Here is a 16,141-nt window from a genome sequence, read left to right on the forward strand (position 1 = left end):
TCGGTCTTGCCACGTTAAATTCAAGATGGCGGAAAAGGGAGACAAATACTCTATTTTGCTTCCTACATATAACGAGCGAGAAAACCTACCCTTGATCGTGTGGTTAATTGTGAAGGCTTTTTCAGAGTGGTAAGACACACTCTGTTATTTATTGTAGTTCATTAACATCTTCATCCACGTCGGATTTTAAAAATCCTTAATTAAATTTTATTGTTTTTGTAGTGGGTATGATTATGAAATAATAATTATCGACGATGGAAGTCCAGACGGTACCCAAGAGGCAGCCAAACAACTGGAAAACATTTATGGCACTGATATAATAGTAAGTAGCGAGAGAGACATGCGTACTTTTCCTTTTTGGTCGAAAATGTTCAGACAATTGCAACCTGTTCTGGGGTATACTCGTGAGGTTTTGGAAGAAATGAGACGAGCCGTCATCAGTGTTTCTATTTATTTTAGCGGTTGAGACCAAGACCGAGCAAGCTTGGCCTGGGTAAGTAACTTTCAACTAAAAAATCTCATTTTTTTGTTATTACTGTCATCATTCCTACTTCTTCTTCCACAGGGGGGCCATACAATCTGTGTAGCGCTGACTGTTGTTTTATAACTTGAATGTACCAGATTTACCGTTTGCCTCACCTATAGTGATATATTGCTGACTATATACATAAATCATTGATAAATAAACGTTGAATTACTTTACCTGTGGTGTATAGTCGTCCTTTTGCCTCAAAAATGTTTTTTTATTTTGAGTGATTTTGAATAAGTCTGAGTTCGTCGTTAATGTAATGTATAAAAGAAAGATAAGGGGGAAGCCTTGTTTAGAAAGGGTTCAAGCATCGCTCCGCTTTCAAACTTCGCGGCATTAAGGTCAAAAGATACACGATTCTCCTTGTACCTTCCCATCGAAAATCCATCCAAACAGACCAGAGCTAGCCCTTGAAGAAAATCAAAATCTCACAGTATTTGAGCACCTGGGAGGTGCTAGCTCCGATCCGTTTGGATTGATTTTTGATTGGAAGGTACGAGGAGAATTGTGCATCTTTTGACCTTAATGCTGCAAAGTTTGAAAGCGGAGCAATGCGATTTTCGGGGGAAAATCGCTCAGGTGCTTGAACCCTTTCAGAACAAGGCTTCCACCCTTGTCTTTCTTTTTATGCATTACATTAACGACGAACTCAGACTTATTCAAAATTGCTCAAAAAAAACATTTTTGAGGCAAAAGGACAACTATACAACTATACATATATAACTATACATACATAAAGTAATTCAACGATTATTTATCAATGATTTATGTACATAGTCAGCAATATATCACAATAGGTGAGGCAATTGGTAAATCTGGTACATTCACTATAAAACAACAGTTGGCGCTACACAAACAGATGGTATGGACCCCCTGTGCTTCTTCTTGCTATTGGTGACTGACTACAGTCACTTTTAGCAGCTCTGTATACCAAAAATTGAAATAACTAAGCTTTCATGCAGATGCTAGTGATCCTTATGACAATTGTAATATAATAATAATAATAATAATAATAATAATAAATATGTAAATTGAAGCTCCCCCCCCCCCCCAGGGCTTTTCAGCCACAATGTAGACTACCGTAACTAAATGCTTAAAAATCCCTACTGGTAGGAGGCAGACAAGTGGGCTATTTACAGAGCGCAGCTGAGCTGAATTAGGGACAACCGAGAGCAAACCCAGGGAGTGGCAGGGTGGAGGACTTGAACCTGGGACACTGGATTACAATTCCAGCACCTGAACCACTCAGCCACGCTGCCTCCTATGCTCCTATCCAAATACTGTACCACTGTGGCTAGTGTCGGTAATACTGCATCTTAGATGCACAAAATTCAATTGTATATATCTAAAATGTTATCTCCCTAGATCTCCTCCTGGGTTTTCCCCAGATTTAGACAGCCTAATTGTAAATTCAGGTTTTCTTGCATTGAAGAGACTGATAAAGTGATTGCTGCTCTTTCAGGTACTGCATACATTCATGGAATGAAACATGCAACTGGGAACTTTGTAATTATCATGGATGCTGATTTATCTCATCATGTGAGTTTTTTCACTTGCAGATTAAAGATATTGTGTCTTTGTCTCTAAACTGGAGTTGTTTATAAGTTTACAAAATATCACATTGTTAGAATTAGAAGTACCATGATAGGCATCACACTTTAAAGTTGTTTTACTTTCAAGACAAGTTGAGATGACACAATATTTTTAACATTGTTTTGTGCTGGTTTGTCAACAAGAGTCATCTTACAGCGAGGAAACTACTTAGAGCCACATAATTTTGCCATTTCACCATAGGACCTTTATGACCGTGAATGGGATTTTACTGGGAAACAGTAAAGATAAAATAGTAGAAGGGCCATTTGTGATAGTGCAAGTGGGGCTGGAATACAATATCTGCCTTTACAAGATGAGGGATGAGGGCCCAAGAGGAGAAAGGAAAAAAGAGAAAGAGGAGTGGTCATTTCATAAAATGCTTATTGCCTGAGTTTTGTTGGGACAGATACTGTTGATTTCTGTGAAGTTGATCCCTAGAAGTATTATAATTTTGTTAGAGACGGAGATCTATTTGTTTATCTGTGATGAACGGCCACCATCATATCCAGAAGTCTTGTTTTCAATTATCAATTTTATCAATTTTATGAAATGAATTTTCTTATGCCAACAGCCAAAATTTATTCCAGAATTCATCAGGTATGTAAGAAATGTATTGCATCCCCAGATCAGTGCATTTACCTATTTTTAGTTTCTTTTGTGGTAAGATAGATAGATAGATAGATAGATAGAGAGAGAGAGAGAGGGATAGATAGATAGATAGATAGATAGATAGATAGATAGATAGAGAGATAGAGAGAGAGAGAGAGGGATAGATAGATAGATAGTTTATAATGAAAATAAATGAAATGAATTTAAAGTCTGCTTATGAACCAATTAACCTACATGGCATTATAGCTTATCCCAGTCCCAGTGTCATGAAATAAAAGGGACTAATGTAACTCCCCCCTGGATGGGATGTTAGTCCATTGTAGGTTACCCTCCCCCCTCTTCTCTCATCCCCTTAGCATTTTGTCAAGCTTCCCTGAAAGTTCATTGGACTGATCTCTACCCCTGATTGTATAGTCAAGTGTATCTCCCAGAGACACAACACAATGATCTGGCAAGGTCCCAAACCCACACCTCTTGACCTGCAGTCTATTGTGCTACCTGTTAACTCTTTAACTCCCAAGATCTGATTGTTAATTCTCCCCCCTAGCTGTCACACATTTCCTTTATAAACCAGTTTCAAGAATTTGGTGTTAGATCAAGATTGCAACCTCTAACTAATAAGTTTGAGTATTCTTATAACCTGATTGCAGTTCTTAAAATGTATTGATATTATAGGGAGGAGCTACATTTTAATCACTTTTGGGAGTTCAAGGGTTAAGTCACTGCAATACAGTGCACATATACATCTGTGATTATTTTGGTCACATGATGCATTTTGCCCAATTGCATGTGAGCAAAAATTTTTGTTGGATTATAAGAGGGGATATCTGGCCATCACAACTATAAGTAGGAATGAAGATCTGAGACATCCAGAAACTGCTATCTTCAATTGATACCTTCTTGGACACCTTGAAAACCTTTACAAAATCACTCTTGTTACATTTTTTAAAAAACTGGACCAGCCAGAGTTCACTATGATTATTTCATTCTTATGAATTTTTTGATACAGAAAGCAGAAGGAAGGAGATTATGACGTTGTATCTGGTACAAGGTATATTGGAGATGGAGGAGTGTTTGGCTGGGATTTAAGAAGGAAACTGATAAGGTCAAATGAATTTTTCTTAATACTGTAAACTACTAACTATGGAAAGCTGGTTAACTAACTTAGAACAGAAACCTTAGATCAAAAAAGTGAAACAAATCAAGTTCAAAAGTACCTTATATTGTCTAATCCCACTTCCATGTTGGAATGAAAAAGGGGAATCTTGCATAAACAAAGTCTGTTGAGATCAAACACATTCTCTTTATGTGATTACTGTACCTCCTTTTAACATGGTTGCATACTTTTCAGTAGTTACCTCATACACTATAATATGTTGTGGTAAAGCAAAACTTGAGATACTTGCTGGTACATTCAGATGCAAGTTATGGGTGACTAAAAATTTATTGCTTGCAACTATTAATTTTTTGCCACTTAGGTGCCATAAGGTGATAAAGGAATTTTTTTTCTAATTTTGGGCCAGGAATCATAAGTAGGAATGCTGACCCTGTCTCAAGACAAGTCATGTCACGTTGATTTGTTTGTGTTTGTTCTTTTCCAGCCGTGGGGCAAATTATCTGACACAGGTTCTTCTCAGGCCTGGTGCATCTGATCTGACAGGAAGTTTTAGGTACAAAACATTGCACCTTACATACACCAAATGCAAATATGGCGTCCAATTTGAATTGCCATTGTTCTAGACTGACTAGCCTCTCACACATGTAATAATCCTTTTGTGTTTCCACGTGAAGACAAGGCTAGTCAGTCCAGAGCAATGGCAATTCAAATTGGACGCCATATTTGCATTTGGTGTATTAACAGAGCTTAAACTTCTCCTACAAAGCCTGATTGAAAGCTCTGTTCCCTGCCTCCACAAATTCTTTTCAAGTAAAACCAAACCTTTACAGGTCTTTATTAGGATTCTTTGCTAGGATTTTTTTTTTCACACTTTTGAGTGGATATGTATTTAGCTGATTCTTTTATAATCTGCACACAAAATAGAGAGTTGTCTTTGAAACTGCCATTTTTCCCTTTTCTGACAGATTATACAAAAAGAAAGTGCTTGAGAACTTGGTGGATGCCTGTGTTTCCAAAGGATTTATCTTTCAGATGGAAATGATTGTGCGGGCAAGGCAGTTTGGCCACACTATAGGGGAGGTTAGTTACAGTGTTAGTACCTTTTCTAATTAATATCAAGGGGGCAAAGCCCTTGAATCAGGTCTGTTTTTGAATAAAGGAACACAATCTATGGCAGAATGCAATTTCAATTTTTTTTTCTATTTTGAACCAGGTGTCCTTTTCAGCAAGCTTTAGATTGTTATGGTATGGTCATTTCCTGGGTCTGCTAGTTTACTGCATCTCTGATTGCTATGTAGCCATGTTACCATGACCTTGCTGTGACAGACTCACCTTACTTTTTCTCTTCAGAATGTTTATACAATTGATAGGAATAACTTGAGCTGTATCAGCATACGACACAAATAACACCCATTTAAAGTTCAGTGTGTGATATGGCTGTCAGTGTATCTCTCAGAAATGTTATTTATATACAATACAAAAAATGAGAGAAATGGGAGAAATGAGAAATTTTGTGCCAGACTCTGTGCTTGCTCTCTTTGCCAGGTGGCACTGCAATGAAGACAGGGCCTACATGTTTCTAAATGCTTATCTTACCATCATATAAATGCAATTCTTTCTTATTTGTAGTTTGTCTTCCTGTTTTGTTTAGGTCCCTATCACATTTGTGGATCGTGTTTATGGTGAATCAAAACTTGGTGGCAGTGAAGTGGTCTCTTTTGCCAAGGGACTCCTTTATTTATTTGCCACTACATAACAGAGAGGCTAAATGGGTTAGTTACTGTTGAAATAGATTAAAGGAAGAGGGGTGGGTTTCAGATGTATTCTGAAATAGTTAACAAAAGAGAATTAAAATACTAAACTGAGTTGCCACAGGGATGGGCTTCCAGTGCATGCTTATCGCTGTGTGGGAAGTTGACATTCATAGGATTGCCTAGGAGACCTAAAAAATAAGATTGTTGACTATGGGTGAGAGTAGAAATCAAGTTATTTGAAAGTCTAATTGGGAAAACAGGAAACTGTAAACTTATCAACTTGGGAAGATTGCATCAGTTAGAAATGCATGAATAAACCTGAAATGTGAACTTTACTTTGTTAAATGAATGGATTCTTAAATGAATGGATTCTGAAGTAGTTGTAGGAGGCACCTTCCTTTTTTTCCCTCCTTTTCTTTTTAAAAACGGTTTTATTTTTGTTTTTCGGATTTATGAAACTTGCCTTGAACTGTTGAGACTTGGTGTTTGGAGGCAGTGTTTAAAAAAATTCAGTTTTACAAACGAAATAATCGAAGCAATATGAACATCTGTGAGTGCTATCATGAGTTTTATTCAGAATAATTCAAATTAACAGAAGCAAAGATAACTATAAAAAATCTTCTTTATATATATAAAAATATGGTTACTTACAGTAATAACAAAATAAAAGTATTGTGGTAGAATATGGCCTCAAATTCATTGCATTTCATGGTGCGATGCTCTCAGGGGAACGAAGAGAGAACTTTTTAGATATACCAGACTCATAAGCGAAAACATGGTGGGTTAGAAATACTGTGGAATTCCAAAAGTTGGCGAGTTACTGCGAATGGTATCGTTTTATTTCTATGGCTCGGTTTTCTTGGGGTCGTTGGAATCAGCTTCACGTGTTACAAAGAAATGATAGAACGGCAAAAACAACCAGCAAGATTTAAGTTTCTTGCTTACTGTCGTCTTTCTGTGAACGCGGTTGTCCAAAAATATTTCAATTCCTACATCAAATACTAGCGCTGGGAGATTAGTAAGATTCTAAAAAACCTTATAAACATGCAATAAAAAGCCTCACAAATTTTATGTAAGATTCCGTTGTTCTATTTGGTTATTTTTTTGTTCTTTACAAAGTTGCAGAAAACCAGTAGCCCGTGTTTACTCAACGAGAATACGCCACGCTTAAATAACCTGGTTCAGCCGCAGTTTTTTTAGTTGATAGTTCATTCACATGTTATCATGATTCTACGGGACAAAACGTAAGGGAAACTTTCACATCGCCGAGGCTTTTAACAATATAGGTCACTACAGAGTTTCTTCGTTTGTCACGACATGCAACATTATCCTCGACGCCAAAGAAACGTAAAGTAGTGGTTCCATTAGAGCAAAAGACAGGATATGAAGGATGGACTTAAATGGGACAAAGACCATAAAGTATGAAGAAGTTTGGTGGGGATTCAAAACGACCATGACTAAGATTCCGAGAGACGTATTTTGGACTACGGCGCTCCAGACCCAGTTTCCACAAGCAAATGCTTTTTGCTCTCCTTTGTTTTACAAACAGGAGTGTTGGTTTTCTAATTCGCACAATTTTAATTACCAGTTAAGAGTGTTTCATGTCTCCTAATTTCTCGTAAAATTATTGTAGTGAGTCATTAAAAGTAGCTTGTGCGAATAGAGACCTTAATCGTTTATGAAAAACTAGATAATTCTTTTGATAAAGTGTAACATAATAAAGGTCGAAAGGGGAACATTGTCGCACAAAGTTGGCAATAATAAGGAAATGTTTCTCTCATCGCAGAGCGGCTGTTTTCCTTGAGGAATTTAGTGTTCGAAGTCTATTAAACCCGCTAACTAACTATTAACACAAGATTACTATAATAATCATTTGCGTTCATTTTCTTAAATGAAAGTAGCCCATAGATATATATTCCAAAATAAAATTCGTATCATGCAAACTACATATCAAAATACCTACATATTAAACCACATCTCAAGCTCGTACTTCTTTCTCTTGTTACACATTGGCAATTAAACTGAATTAGGAGGGGCGTTTTTCAGATCATTTCCGAAAATGAAGACCGGTAGGAAAGAAACCTTAAGTGGACTAGGAATGAATTGCACATTTGATTTCAACGGCACTTCCAAAAGAAAACAAACAAAACAACGTAAATTTCGAGAAATCAGCGCTTGCTAAATAAATAAACAAGCCAACAACTAGCTCACCAACTAACTAACCACAAACAGAAACTGTTTCTCTGAGTTGTTTTGTGTTTCATTTGGCTAATTCCATCCCGTCGCTTTAGTTCAAAACGCTCCCAAACGCTCTCTTTCATGCATGAATAAATCAATGATCTAACCGGTCAAAGCCAAGGTAGCCCTGACAATGGCTTACTAAAACGTTTACACCGCTTACTGGCCCGAAAAGCTCAAAGTTTTAAACATATTAAACCAATCAGCTTTGGAGCAAAAGTTGCAGAAGACATGAGAAATGGCACTTTAACGTTCTCTTTTCTTCCTCATTGGGCTAACAGTATGGCACTCCACCTGAAATGATTAGAAATTCATTTTCGGACTTAAATCGGAAGAACGCCCTAAATCGCCATAAAGCTAACTAAAGTCGTAGACGAAGTTAAAATTCGGGGGCTCGGCAGGTATGGGCGGCGGAGTTTCGGGAATGGTTATATTCTCCAGATCCAAGAGTCTCAGTTTCATTTCCATATTTAGAAGGGTCTCCAACTCTTCATGTGACTCCGTTGAAGGCATCTGTACGCAAGAAACAAAATATCACTCGAGAGCTTAAAAAGCGCGCCCAGTTTCTTTCAGGTATCTCGCATAACCACAATCACATTTACTTAATGACTAACTAAGAGGGCCGGACGGGACATATCTGGCTCGAGGTCATGAGCGATATCCGCCCGTCACGACCTCGAGTTAAAGATTTTCTTGTCCGGCCTGACTATGTGACTAAGCATTTTACTCGGTGACTAAATATTTCATCATATGCCACTGCTCCCTTTTCTTCTTGAGGGGCCGTACGTTAGGACTGAACTGTAAGGTTCATCTACTTACAGCCAACGGATTTTTTCACATTTCAGCACAAACTATTGTCTTTCACTTACACAAGGCTAAAAGTCTCTCTGAGGACAAAACGCTAGGCCTTACACAACGGATTGATGTTCAAAGATAGTGAAAGCTTACTACAATCGAACAAAAGCCACATCGTTCGGCTTATAAAAGTTACAGTCTACGTAACTAACCCCTTTGTTTAGAAGCGTTGCGAAGCCGTCTGTCCAAATGGCAAACTAAAACGAAATAAAACAGTTCAAGAAATCATTTGATCGTTGAGGATCTAATTTATCACCTATCATGGGATTTATCATCAATGCATTTTATACCGAGGTGCTCATTAATCGGGAGTATTTCCAATTTCTTCTGGATGATCTACAATCGAGGGAAGGGAACGCTAAAAAGGTAAAATATCTTACGAAAGAAGAATCAAAATTCAACTACTTACTGTTTTTTGGTTCGCTGCGATGAAATCGAGATGTTTCTCCTCTGCTTCAGTCTCGTACATCAGAGAAAAACATAACGGGATGTACGGCTGTGGATAAACAAAAAACGCACAGAGTGAGAAGGAATAGAACCCAAGCGAAACTTCGCATTTCATTTAGGTAAGACAGGGAAAAACAAACAGCTCTTTTGTTCTTAGTAAACGGAAAACTGGAGCCGTTTGCATTTAAGTATAAGGTAACTTTGACACAAACCTCAAGATAGGAAGAAAAGAGGGGCGAGGGTATTCATGCACGGCGAAGATCGCTTTAAGTTTATTTGCACAGATTGCAAACTAAGAACCAAAAAACAAATTTATGAAGACGGACAAGCCGCGAAGAGGTGGACTAACTCTTTTTTCCCCAAGATCTATTCTCTTCTCTGTTTTCAAAACATTTCTTATAATTGCAGCTCTTGGAATTTGTGGTAAGATGAAAAAAAAAATGTCCTGTTGTTGTTACTTTTCTCTCTTTTGTCAACTTTTTCACTCTAGCTCTCGTCCCATTTCCAAACCGCACTTTTCTAATGTATTTCCTTTTCTGGCTCCACTTTGAAAAAACGACAGTAAACCTAGAATGTATCTCATTTATCATCTTACTTTGCTAATTTTGCGATCTTTGCTGTGTGGACAATCCTTTCCAACCAGTAGATTTTTAACTTTAGCAATCGAAACTAAAATCAACAAATACAAAGTTCAGTATACAAAGAAAGTTCTAAACAGTAATAATTCCGCTAGGTTATGGTTGGCATTAGATTAAGAAAAAAAGAAGAAAAAAAGAAAAATATATATATATATTTAACAAATGGTAAACACCACAGCGTACACTATTGATTTATGGATGCACGCGGGAGGTTGCTAAGCACGAAAGAAGCGTAAGAGTCGCTCGAGGCGATAGCCGAGAGCGACTCTAGCTTCTTGAGTGCTTACCAAACCTCCCAAGTGCATCCATAACTCAATAGTGTACGCTGTGGTGTTTACCATTTGTTTTATAACATAACATTGATACATTGTAGCTAAAGAGTTCCCTTTTATTTAACAAATCTTACGCGACCAGAAAAAACAAGCGCGCGCGGAAAAATAATCTCTGCTCACGTCAGCAGCGTACACCCATGGGCAAATGGGGGACGCTAAATTGACCAATCAGAGCGCGCGCTTTATTTTGGTTATGTTACATATATATATGGCGCCACAGGGACTGTCGAGGATCATACCTGTTACTGTAACCATAACAGGCTATCCCCATCATTTTTCAAGTTAATAAAGGCTGATAGTTTCTAAAGAAACTGTTTGGGGCTGCGTCGGTGGGGGTAATGAAATAATTTGGATATATCAACAAAGTTGAAATGGTAAATTGGCCACCGTTACGATTACAAAAGCTGATGTTTCGAGCGTTAGCCCTTCGTCGGAGCGAAGGGCTAACGCTCGAAGCATCAGCTTTTGTAATCGTTACGGTGGCCAATTTACCATTTCAACTTTGTTGATATATCCAAATTTTTCAAGTTACCTCGACGAACTGCTAGTGAGCATTTAATCATACCCCTTGGCAGAAAGAGGAAGTGATCCCCTCAGACCACTCTGACAAATATCATCAACTACATAGGGCCCCATAGGGAGTGTCGAAGTTCATCCCTGTTACTGCAACCATAACGGGCTACCCCATCATTTTCAAGTTACCTCGACGGTTTTCCTGTAGGTATTTTATCATACTGCTGGGTAGAAAGAGGAACTGATCCCCTCAGACCATTCTCACACAGATCATCAACTTAATTGTTATTACAATTCCACAGTAGGGATAGACAGAATAAAAGCATTTCTGTAATACGGCCAACTAAATTTCTCTAATAATTAAATCGTTACCATGACTGAGCGTTTATACTTAACTCGAGCGGACTTTAGTCAGTTACCCTAAAGCAAAGAAATAACATTATACTCACATTTGTTTGGAAGATTCTCTAACGAAGGCGTTTGTCCCTCTTGACAGTCGCCATAATGAAGGAATTTTAAATTGGGTGACAGTCGACAGTACCAGAATTTATCTGAAATGAAACAGGAAAAGAGCCACAACATATTAGCAACGCACTGGGTTCATCCTTGAATAGAAACAAAAAAAACAATTACGAAAACCACAACTACCGAGGCAAAACACTTCGTCTGTTGAAGTAAAAACAAGACGTGGTTGCTCGGAGATTCTTACCTCGCGCTCGTCCTCTCCCTGGGTTCTTGTCAAACAGGGCTCCTTGAATAAGTTGATCCAATCTCTGAGGAGAATCAACGTGAGATGTAAGATCAAAACAATAAACCAGTGGGCAAGTTTAATAGAAGCTCAGTAAAATAATAGGGAGCTTAAGATACCGACGTTTTCGGGGCGACGGCGACGTGGAGACCGATTAAGATTGGGGCGAGATTGACTGCGCATGTGGCCCCGCCGTCGCCCTCACGTCGGCGACGTGAGATCAGTGAGTTTGCCGTCGTGGTGAAAACGTGAGTTTATCTTGTTTGTTTTATTTAATATACTGCCAATTTTGTCACTTGTATTAAAGTGATTGCATTATCACATTTCGCACAAATCATCACACGATGTCTCGGCCAACTCAAGAGACCTTTTGTTTTCTCTTTAGGTTAAAATGACCGAGGCAACACAGTGAAGTCCAAATCGTCGAGGTAAGTTTTGGGCATGTACGCATACAGTACTTGAATTCTTAACATAAAAGGGAATTTTTGCTTGCTGCCATTCCCTTTATCAATTCGTAGATGCACCTCGAAAACGTACACCTCAGATCTACGGAGATTTTTAATTGGAAAATTAGGGTTTTTAGACGGAAATATTTCCCACAAAACCAAGAACTCTTCATCGCTAATAAGATTAGCGTCGTACTAAAGGACGAGGAGGTGGCGGAATTCTTCAAACGTAACCACGCTACGACAAAAAAGCCTCAATTTATAAAGCGAAACTCGACGAACTTCGCAGAAGTCGCAAAGGCCGGCCGTCAACAGAATCTTAACAACTTCAATTATGGCGCGAAAACGGCAACCTCTGACCCAGTTAACCTGGGTTGTCACGTCGCCGTCGCCCCGAAAACGTCTGTACCTTAAGCTCCCTAATATCCGGTTCCCGGCGGACTACTGCCGTCACAGGGTTCTCAATAGAATTTTTTAGAGCTGTTTCTGTGCTACACTAGAATACATGGCCAAAGGTCGTGTATCTTGGACCCATTAGGCCAAGCTGCCTGAGGCTTTTCGACTTTCGCTTCGCAGCGGCCTTGTTTCAGCATATTGAAAGACGACATCTGCGAGAGGCCTAGGCTAGAATTTGCAACTTCAATATGGCGGCCATATTTCAACGTTGCGGAGACGTTGCGAAACATAGCAATTATTCGGCCATGCTGTGGTCTGCTGACAGGCTATTCATTTTGAAAACTAAAACCGACTAGCAGTCAATCCTAAACTCAGTTACCTCCTCAAAAAGTCGCTCTTTTAATTGCCTTTAAGAGACGAATTGATCTACTGGTCGAAACGCTTTGACAGCCGTAACACTTGCCAGTAACACCCGTAACAGGTATTACGGGTTACGAGTGTAATTGAGAATCCTGGGGTCTGTCTAGCCTGCTGGCAGGCACTCCTGTTTGGGTTTCACTTTCGGCCTATTTTCCGGGCACTGCCGACTATTTCACCCTCGGCAGCCACTTACGTGCAAAAAATCATCAAAACCTCTTCGCTCATATTTAACAAATGCCAATTTAAAAAAGTGAGTATTACCTAGTTTAATTACACACTAAAACAGTGAGTAACGTTCAAGGCGCGCTTGGATTGGCTACTAAAACTCCAAATATCCTTTGCTATTCACCTCCGAGTATTTGCGCCAGAAAATCTTGTAATCGTTGCAGGAATACATGTGTTAAAATCATCATTTTGTGTTCTATGATCTTACTGTTTACGTATATTCTAAACAACTAGTCACCTCAGTGTTGGAGGCTATTGATGAATATTTACCTCGCCGCTTCGCGGTTCGGTAACTGTCCATCAGTAGTCACTTACACTTCAGTAAATAGCATTTAAAGATAGAGATCAGAGGTCACCTGTTGTTTGACTAATTCTTTTAGTTCGGGCAGAACTTGTTCTCTAAGTTCCCTGTAAATGAAGAATGATAAGACGTTTCAGGTTTACAACAATCTTACGGGAGTTATTAGTTAACAATCACATAAACCAGAAAGTCACAGAATTGAAACACCGAATAACCACTTTGATGAAGCTCAAAACAAAATGGAAAATTAACAGAATACCTGTCATTAACTAGAATTAACTCTTTGATCTTAAAAAGTCTCAAGCTTTCCTGTCCCGTAACTTTGATTCCTTTTAAATATTCTAAGAGCATTTCGATTTTTTTTATCGTAAATTTGCGCGAGAACGGTTGTTTCTCGTTTTCTTTAAACTTTGCGCGGGAAATTTGGCGACTGACCAAATTGATCCATTTGCGCATGCCCCAAGTCTGCCTCATTTTGTTTTTAATCCAATCACCAGCTGTTAAGTGGGATGTGAGCCCACGCTCTTCCTCTCTTCTCCAGTAGGAACGAGTGCACTAGACTCGAGAGGAGAAGCAGATATCGGGAACCTAGTTTATCAGATACTGAACTGGAACTGTGAAAAGCAGTCAGATGTTGACCATCCTTAGAAGTCAAAAGTTCAGTGAAAACTTCCTCAGTCTTTGGCGAGATCACCGTGACTACGAAAGCACACTGAAAGTCGACTTATTTAACTACTCACACGACAGGTTTAGCCTTGAGCTCCATGATGTTTCTCGCATGAATTTCCTCTTGAAGAATTTTAACAATTTGCGAATATCCTAAGTTGAACACGTACGTCTGCAAGAAAAATAGTAGTGTGGAGGGTGAGGGTCGAATCACACAAATGGCCCCTTCAAGGGAAAGTACGGTCTAGAAAAAGTTTGTCTCGGGAGTTCGAAAATAACTGCCATTTTGTCCAGTTTGCTTTGTATTAGTGACAAGGGCGCGTTGAAGTTGCCCATTTTTACAACTTTCGTGGCTAGAAAAATGCCTTCTTGGATATTACGTCAGTTGGGACGTAGCAATAGTCAAACTTTGTTCGGCGCTTTGTCCTCGTTGTCCTGTTTGAAATTTGTGAAAACAATTTCTAGTACTCCTTATATTTGAAATGAACTGTCGTGTGGTTGAATGTCAAAATACATACTAAAATTCAAAAGGAAAAGGTGTAAGCCTCCACAAGCTACCAGAAAGTGAAATATTGAAGAAAAGTTAGCCGGCAAAAATAATCCGCGAGGACTGCTTGCCAAACCCTGCAAAACCTTAGAACTGCCAAAACGAAGACTTCCTGCGAGATATACAGGCATGTAAGTTTTCCTTGTTGACCTTCGCTTCAAACTGAAAGCTATGCTTACCTTTTCCATATTCAAAACAAACTTCAGTTATTCATTCTATGAATTTTTTCAAATCATTTTATTGTAAGCGAATAAATTGAAATGGTGGTACACCGTGTGTGGTAAATTCTCAGTCGCCAACCTTGACCAAAGCCGATTTTCAACATCGTGCGCTTTTCCAAGCAGTGTATAAATATATCTTGTCTTCAATAAGTCTGTTATGAGTCCACCGAGTAAATTTTCTTTACTCCACCAGTCACATTCTTCAGAGAAAAAAAACTAACTGACATTTAATACATTGCCGGCAAATAATCAAGACAGACACATTTGCGACAAATACAAATTATCCTTCGTTGCCCATGATTCACTATATCATACCGATTGGACACGATAAAAATAGAATGAAAATATTTTTTGTCTTCCAACCAACTACTTGACGTAATTATGCAGTGCTTATGCTTTCAAAAGAAATCGAAAGTTTCATTTTAGCTTCAGTTATATTGAGGTAATTTCTAATGTAAACACTGCGGTTGTTTACCATTCACAAAAAGATTCCGAAATTTTGGTTCGGAATTTTCGTTAGGTAAAAACGGTACGGGTCGTTTACCATTTGCCTAAAATTTCCCCACTGTCGCGCCGCGCCGGATAGGAGAAGCTGATCGGCTAACAATTCGCTATATTTGACAGCTCAGTATATATATTAGCTGTGTATAAATAAAAGAAAACACGTTGCAGAAAATTTGCGATTATTTTCGCGGGAGGATAAAATACAGCGTAAAACTTGACAGTCATTCGATTTTAGACACAAATTAGCGATTTTAAGTCTGCTCACCTTCTACATACAAGGAACAGCTGTGTTAAGAATATTTCCAGAATTGGAGACGAATGAGAGCAACAGGAACACTGGTACACTTCCCCCATTTGCTATGAACCCGCCATATTTTTGTTGTTGTTGAAGCGATTGCGCTCGGCCAAAGGCCAAGAGGCTTGAAACTAGTACGAAACTCAAGAAACTTCTAAATGGTAAACAAATTTCCTTTCGCAACGTCCCAACAGGAAAATCGGGGATGAATGAATGAATGAATGAATTCCTTATTTATATTGCGCCCTTTCTATACAATATTCAAAGGCGCAGTACCCCCCATCAATTTTGATAGACACTACACAAAGATAGACCACAAAACCGGGCACTACGCGCCCTACTCTTTTCGAACAGTGTGTGGGTTCTTTAACGTCCCACAATTTTCTTTTATCACATACAAGGGCTTGTGAGACGGGACCTCCATTTATCGTCCCTATCCGAGAAGACTAGAAAGTCTAACCATTTGGAGATATTATTACAAAGGTAGCACTTTCTTCTCAGTTATTTAAAGACCCTGAGACTAGGTTTACACTAGAGGAGAGTTTTCCGGATTCGTAAATGTTTCCGGATTCATCAATTTTGGAGTATTCGGATTCGTAGGCGTTTACACTGAAAGGATATTCGGATTCCTGACCGTTTGCACACAACGACAACTCCGGGAACATTCGAAATGGAATGGTTACCAAGCCCAGTGTTGTTTCGTCGTTCGATCGACAAAGTGAAAATGCCTCCCCCAAAAAAGGCTAG

The 16,141-nt window shown here is 38.8% G+C and overlaps 2 protein-coding genes and 1 long non-coding RNA gene across 4 annotated transcripts in view; 2 read left to right on the forward strand and 1 right to left on the reverse strand.

Annotated features, from left to right (window-relative positions):
• LOC111342498 (dolichol-phosphate mannosyltransferase subunit 1) lies at positions 1-7,591 on the forward strand. Of its 2 annotated transcripts, XM_088754041.1 has the most exons (10): positions 1-129; positions 223-322; positions 460-493; positions 1,992-2,068; positions 2,694-2,719; positions 3,741-3,836; positions 4,333-4,401; positions 4,814-4,928; positions 5,500-5,620; positions 6,722-7,591. In XM_088754041.1, the coding sequence occupies exons 1-9, from the start codon at positions 26-28 to the stop codon at positions 5,602-5,604; spliced, it is 726 nt and encodes a 241-aa protein (XP_088610167.1). In that variant the 5' UTR covers positions 1-25; the 3' UTR covers positions 5,605-5,620; positions 6,722-7,591. The 2 variants fall into 2 exon arrangements, with proteins under 2 accessions (XP_088610167.1, XP_022805327.2); XM_022949592.2 differs by lacking the exon at positions 6,722-7,591 and having other exon boundaries at positions 5,500-6,678.
• LOC111342385 (engulfment and cell motility protein 1) overlaps positions 6,154-16,141 on the reverse strand; it is a 25,137-nt gene continuing 15,149 nt past the window's right edge. The window contains exons 17-24 of the mRNA XM_088754028.1: positions 13,902-13,999; positions 13,217-13,268; positions 11,335-11,398; positions 11,075-11,176; positions 9,738-9,811; positions 9,105-9,191; positions 8,848-8,892; positions 6,154-8,353 (exon numbers count right to left, since the gene is read on the reverse strand). Coding sequence (XP_088610154.1) covers positions 8,198-8,353; positions 8,848-8,892; positions 9,105-9,191; positions 9,738-9,811; positions 11,075-11,176; positions 11,335-11,398; positions 13,217-13,268; positions 13,902-13,999 — 678 coding nt within the window. The 3' untranslated portion in view covers positions 6,154-8,197. The remainder of the gene's footprint in view (positions 8,354-8,847; positions 8,893-9,104; positions 9,192-9,737; positions 9,812-11,074; positions 11,177-11,334; positions 11,399-13,216; positions 13,269-13,901; positions 14,000-16,141) is intronic.
• LOC148734866 (uncharacterized) overlaps positions 11,405-16,141 on the forward strand; it is a 16,562-nt gene continuing 11,825 nt past the window's right edge. The window contains exons 1-2 of the long non-coding RNA XR_015998939.1: positions 11,405-11,621; positions 11,759-11,801. This is a non-coding gene — a long non-coding RNA (uncharacterized LOC148734866). The remainder of the gene's footprint in view (positions 11,622-11,758; positions 11,802-16,141) is intronic.

The sequence above is a fragment of the Stylophora pistillata genome, chromosome 3 (genome assembly GCF_964205215.1).
Source record: "Stylophora pistillata chromosome 3, jaStyPist1.2, whole genome shotgun sequence".
Taxonomy (NCBI): Eukaryota; Metazoa; Cnidaria; class Anthozoa; order Scleractinia; family Pocilloporidae; genus Stylophora; species Stylophora pistillata.

Coding starts and splice junctions, on each gene's coding strand:
- LOC111342498 (XM_088754041.1), top strand. CDS start 26: ATGGCGGAAAAGGGAGACAAATACTCTATTTTGCTTCCTACATATAAC. Junction 323..459: donor TTTATGGCACTGATATAATA/GTAAGTAGCGAG, acceptor TATTTATTTTAG/CGGTTGAGACCAAGACCGAG. Junction 4,402..4,813: donor GATCTGACAGGAAGTTTTAG/GTACAAAACATT, acceptor CTTTTCTGACAG/ATTATACAAAAAGAAAGTGC.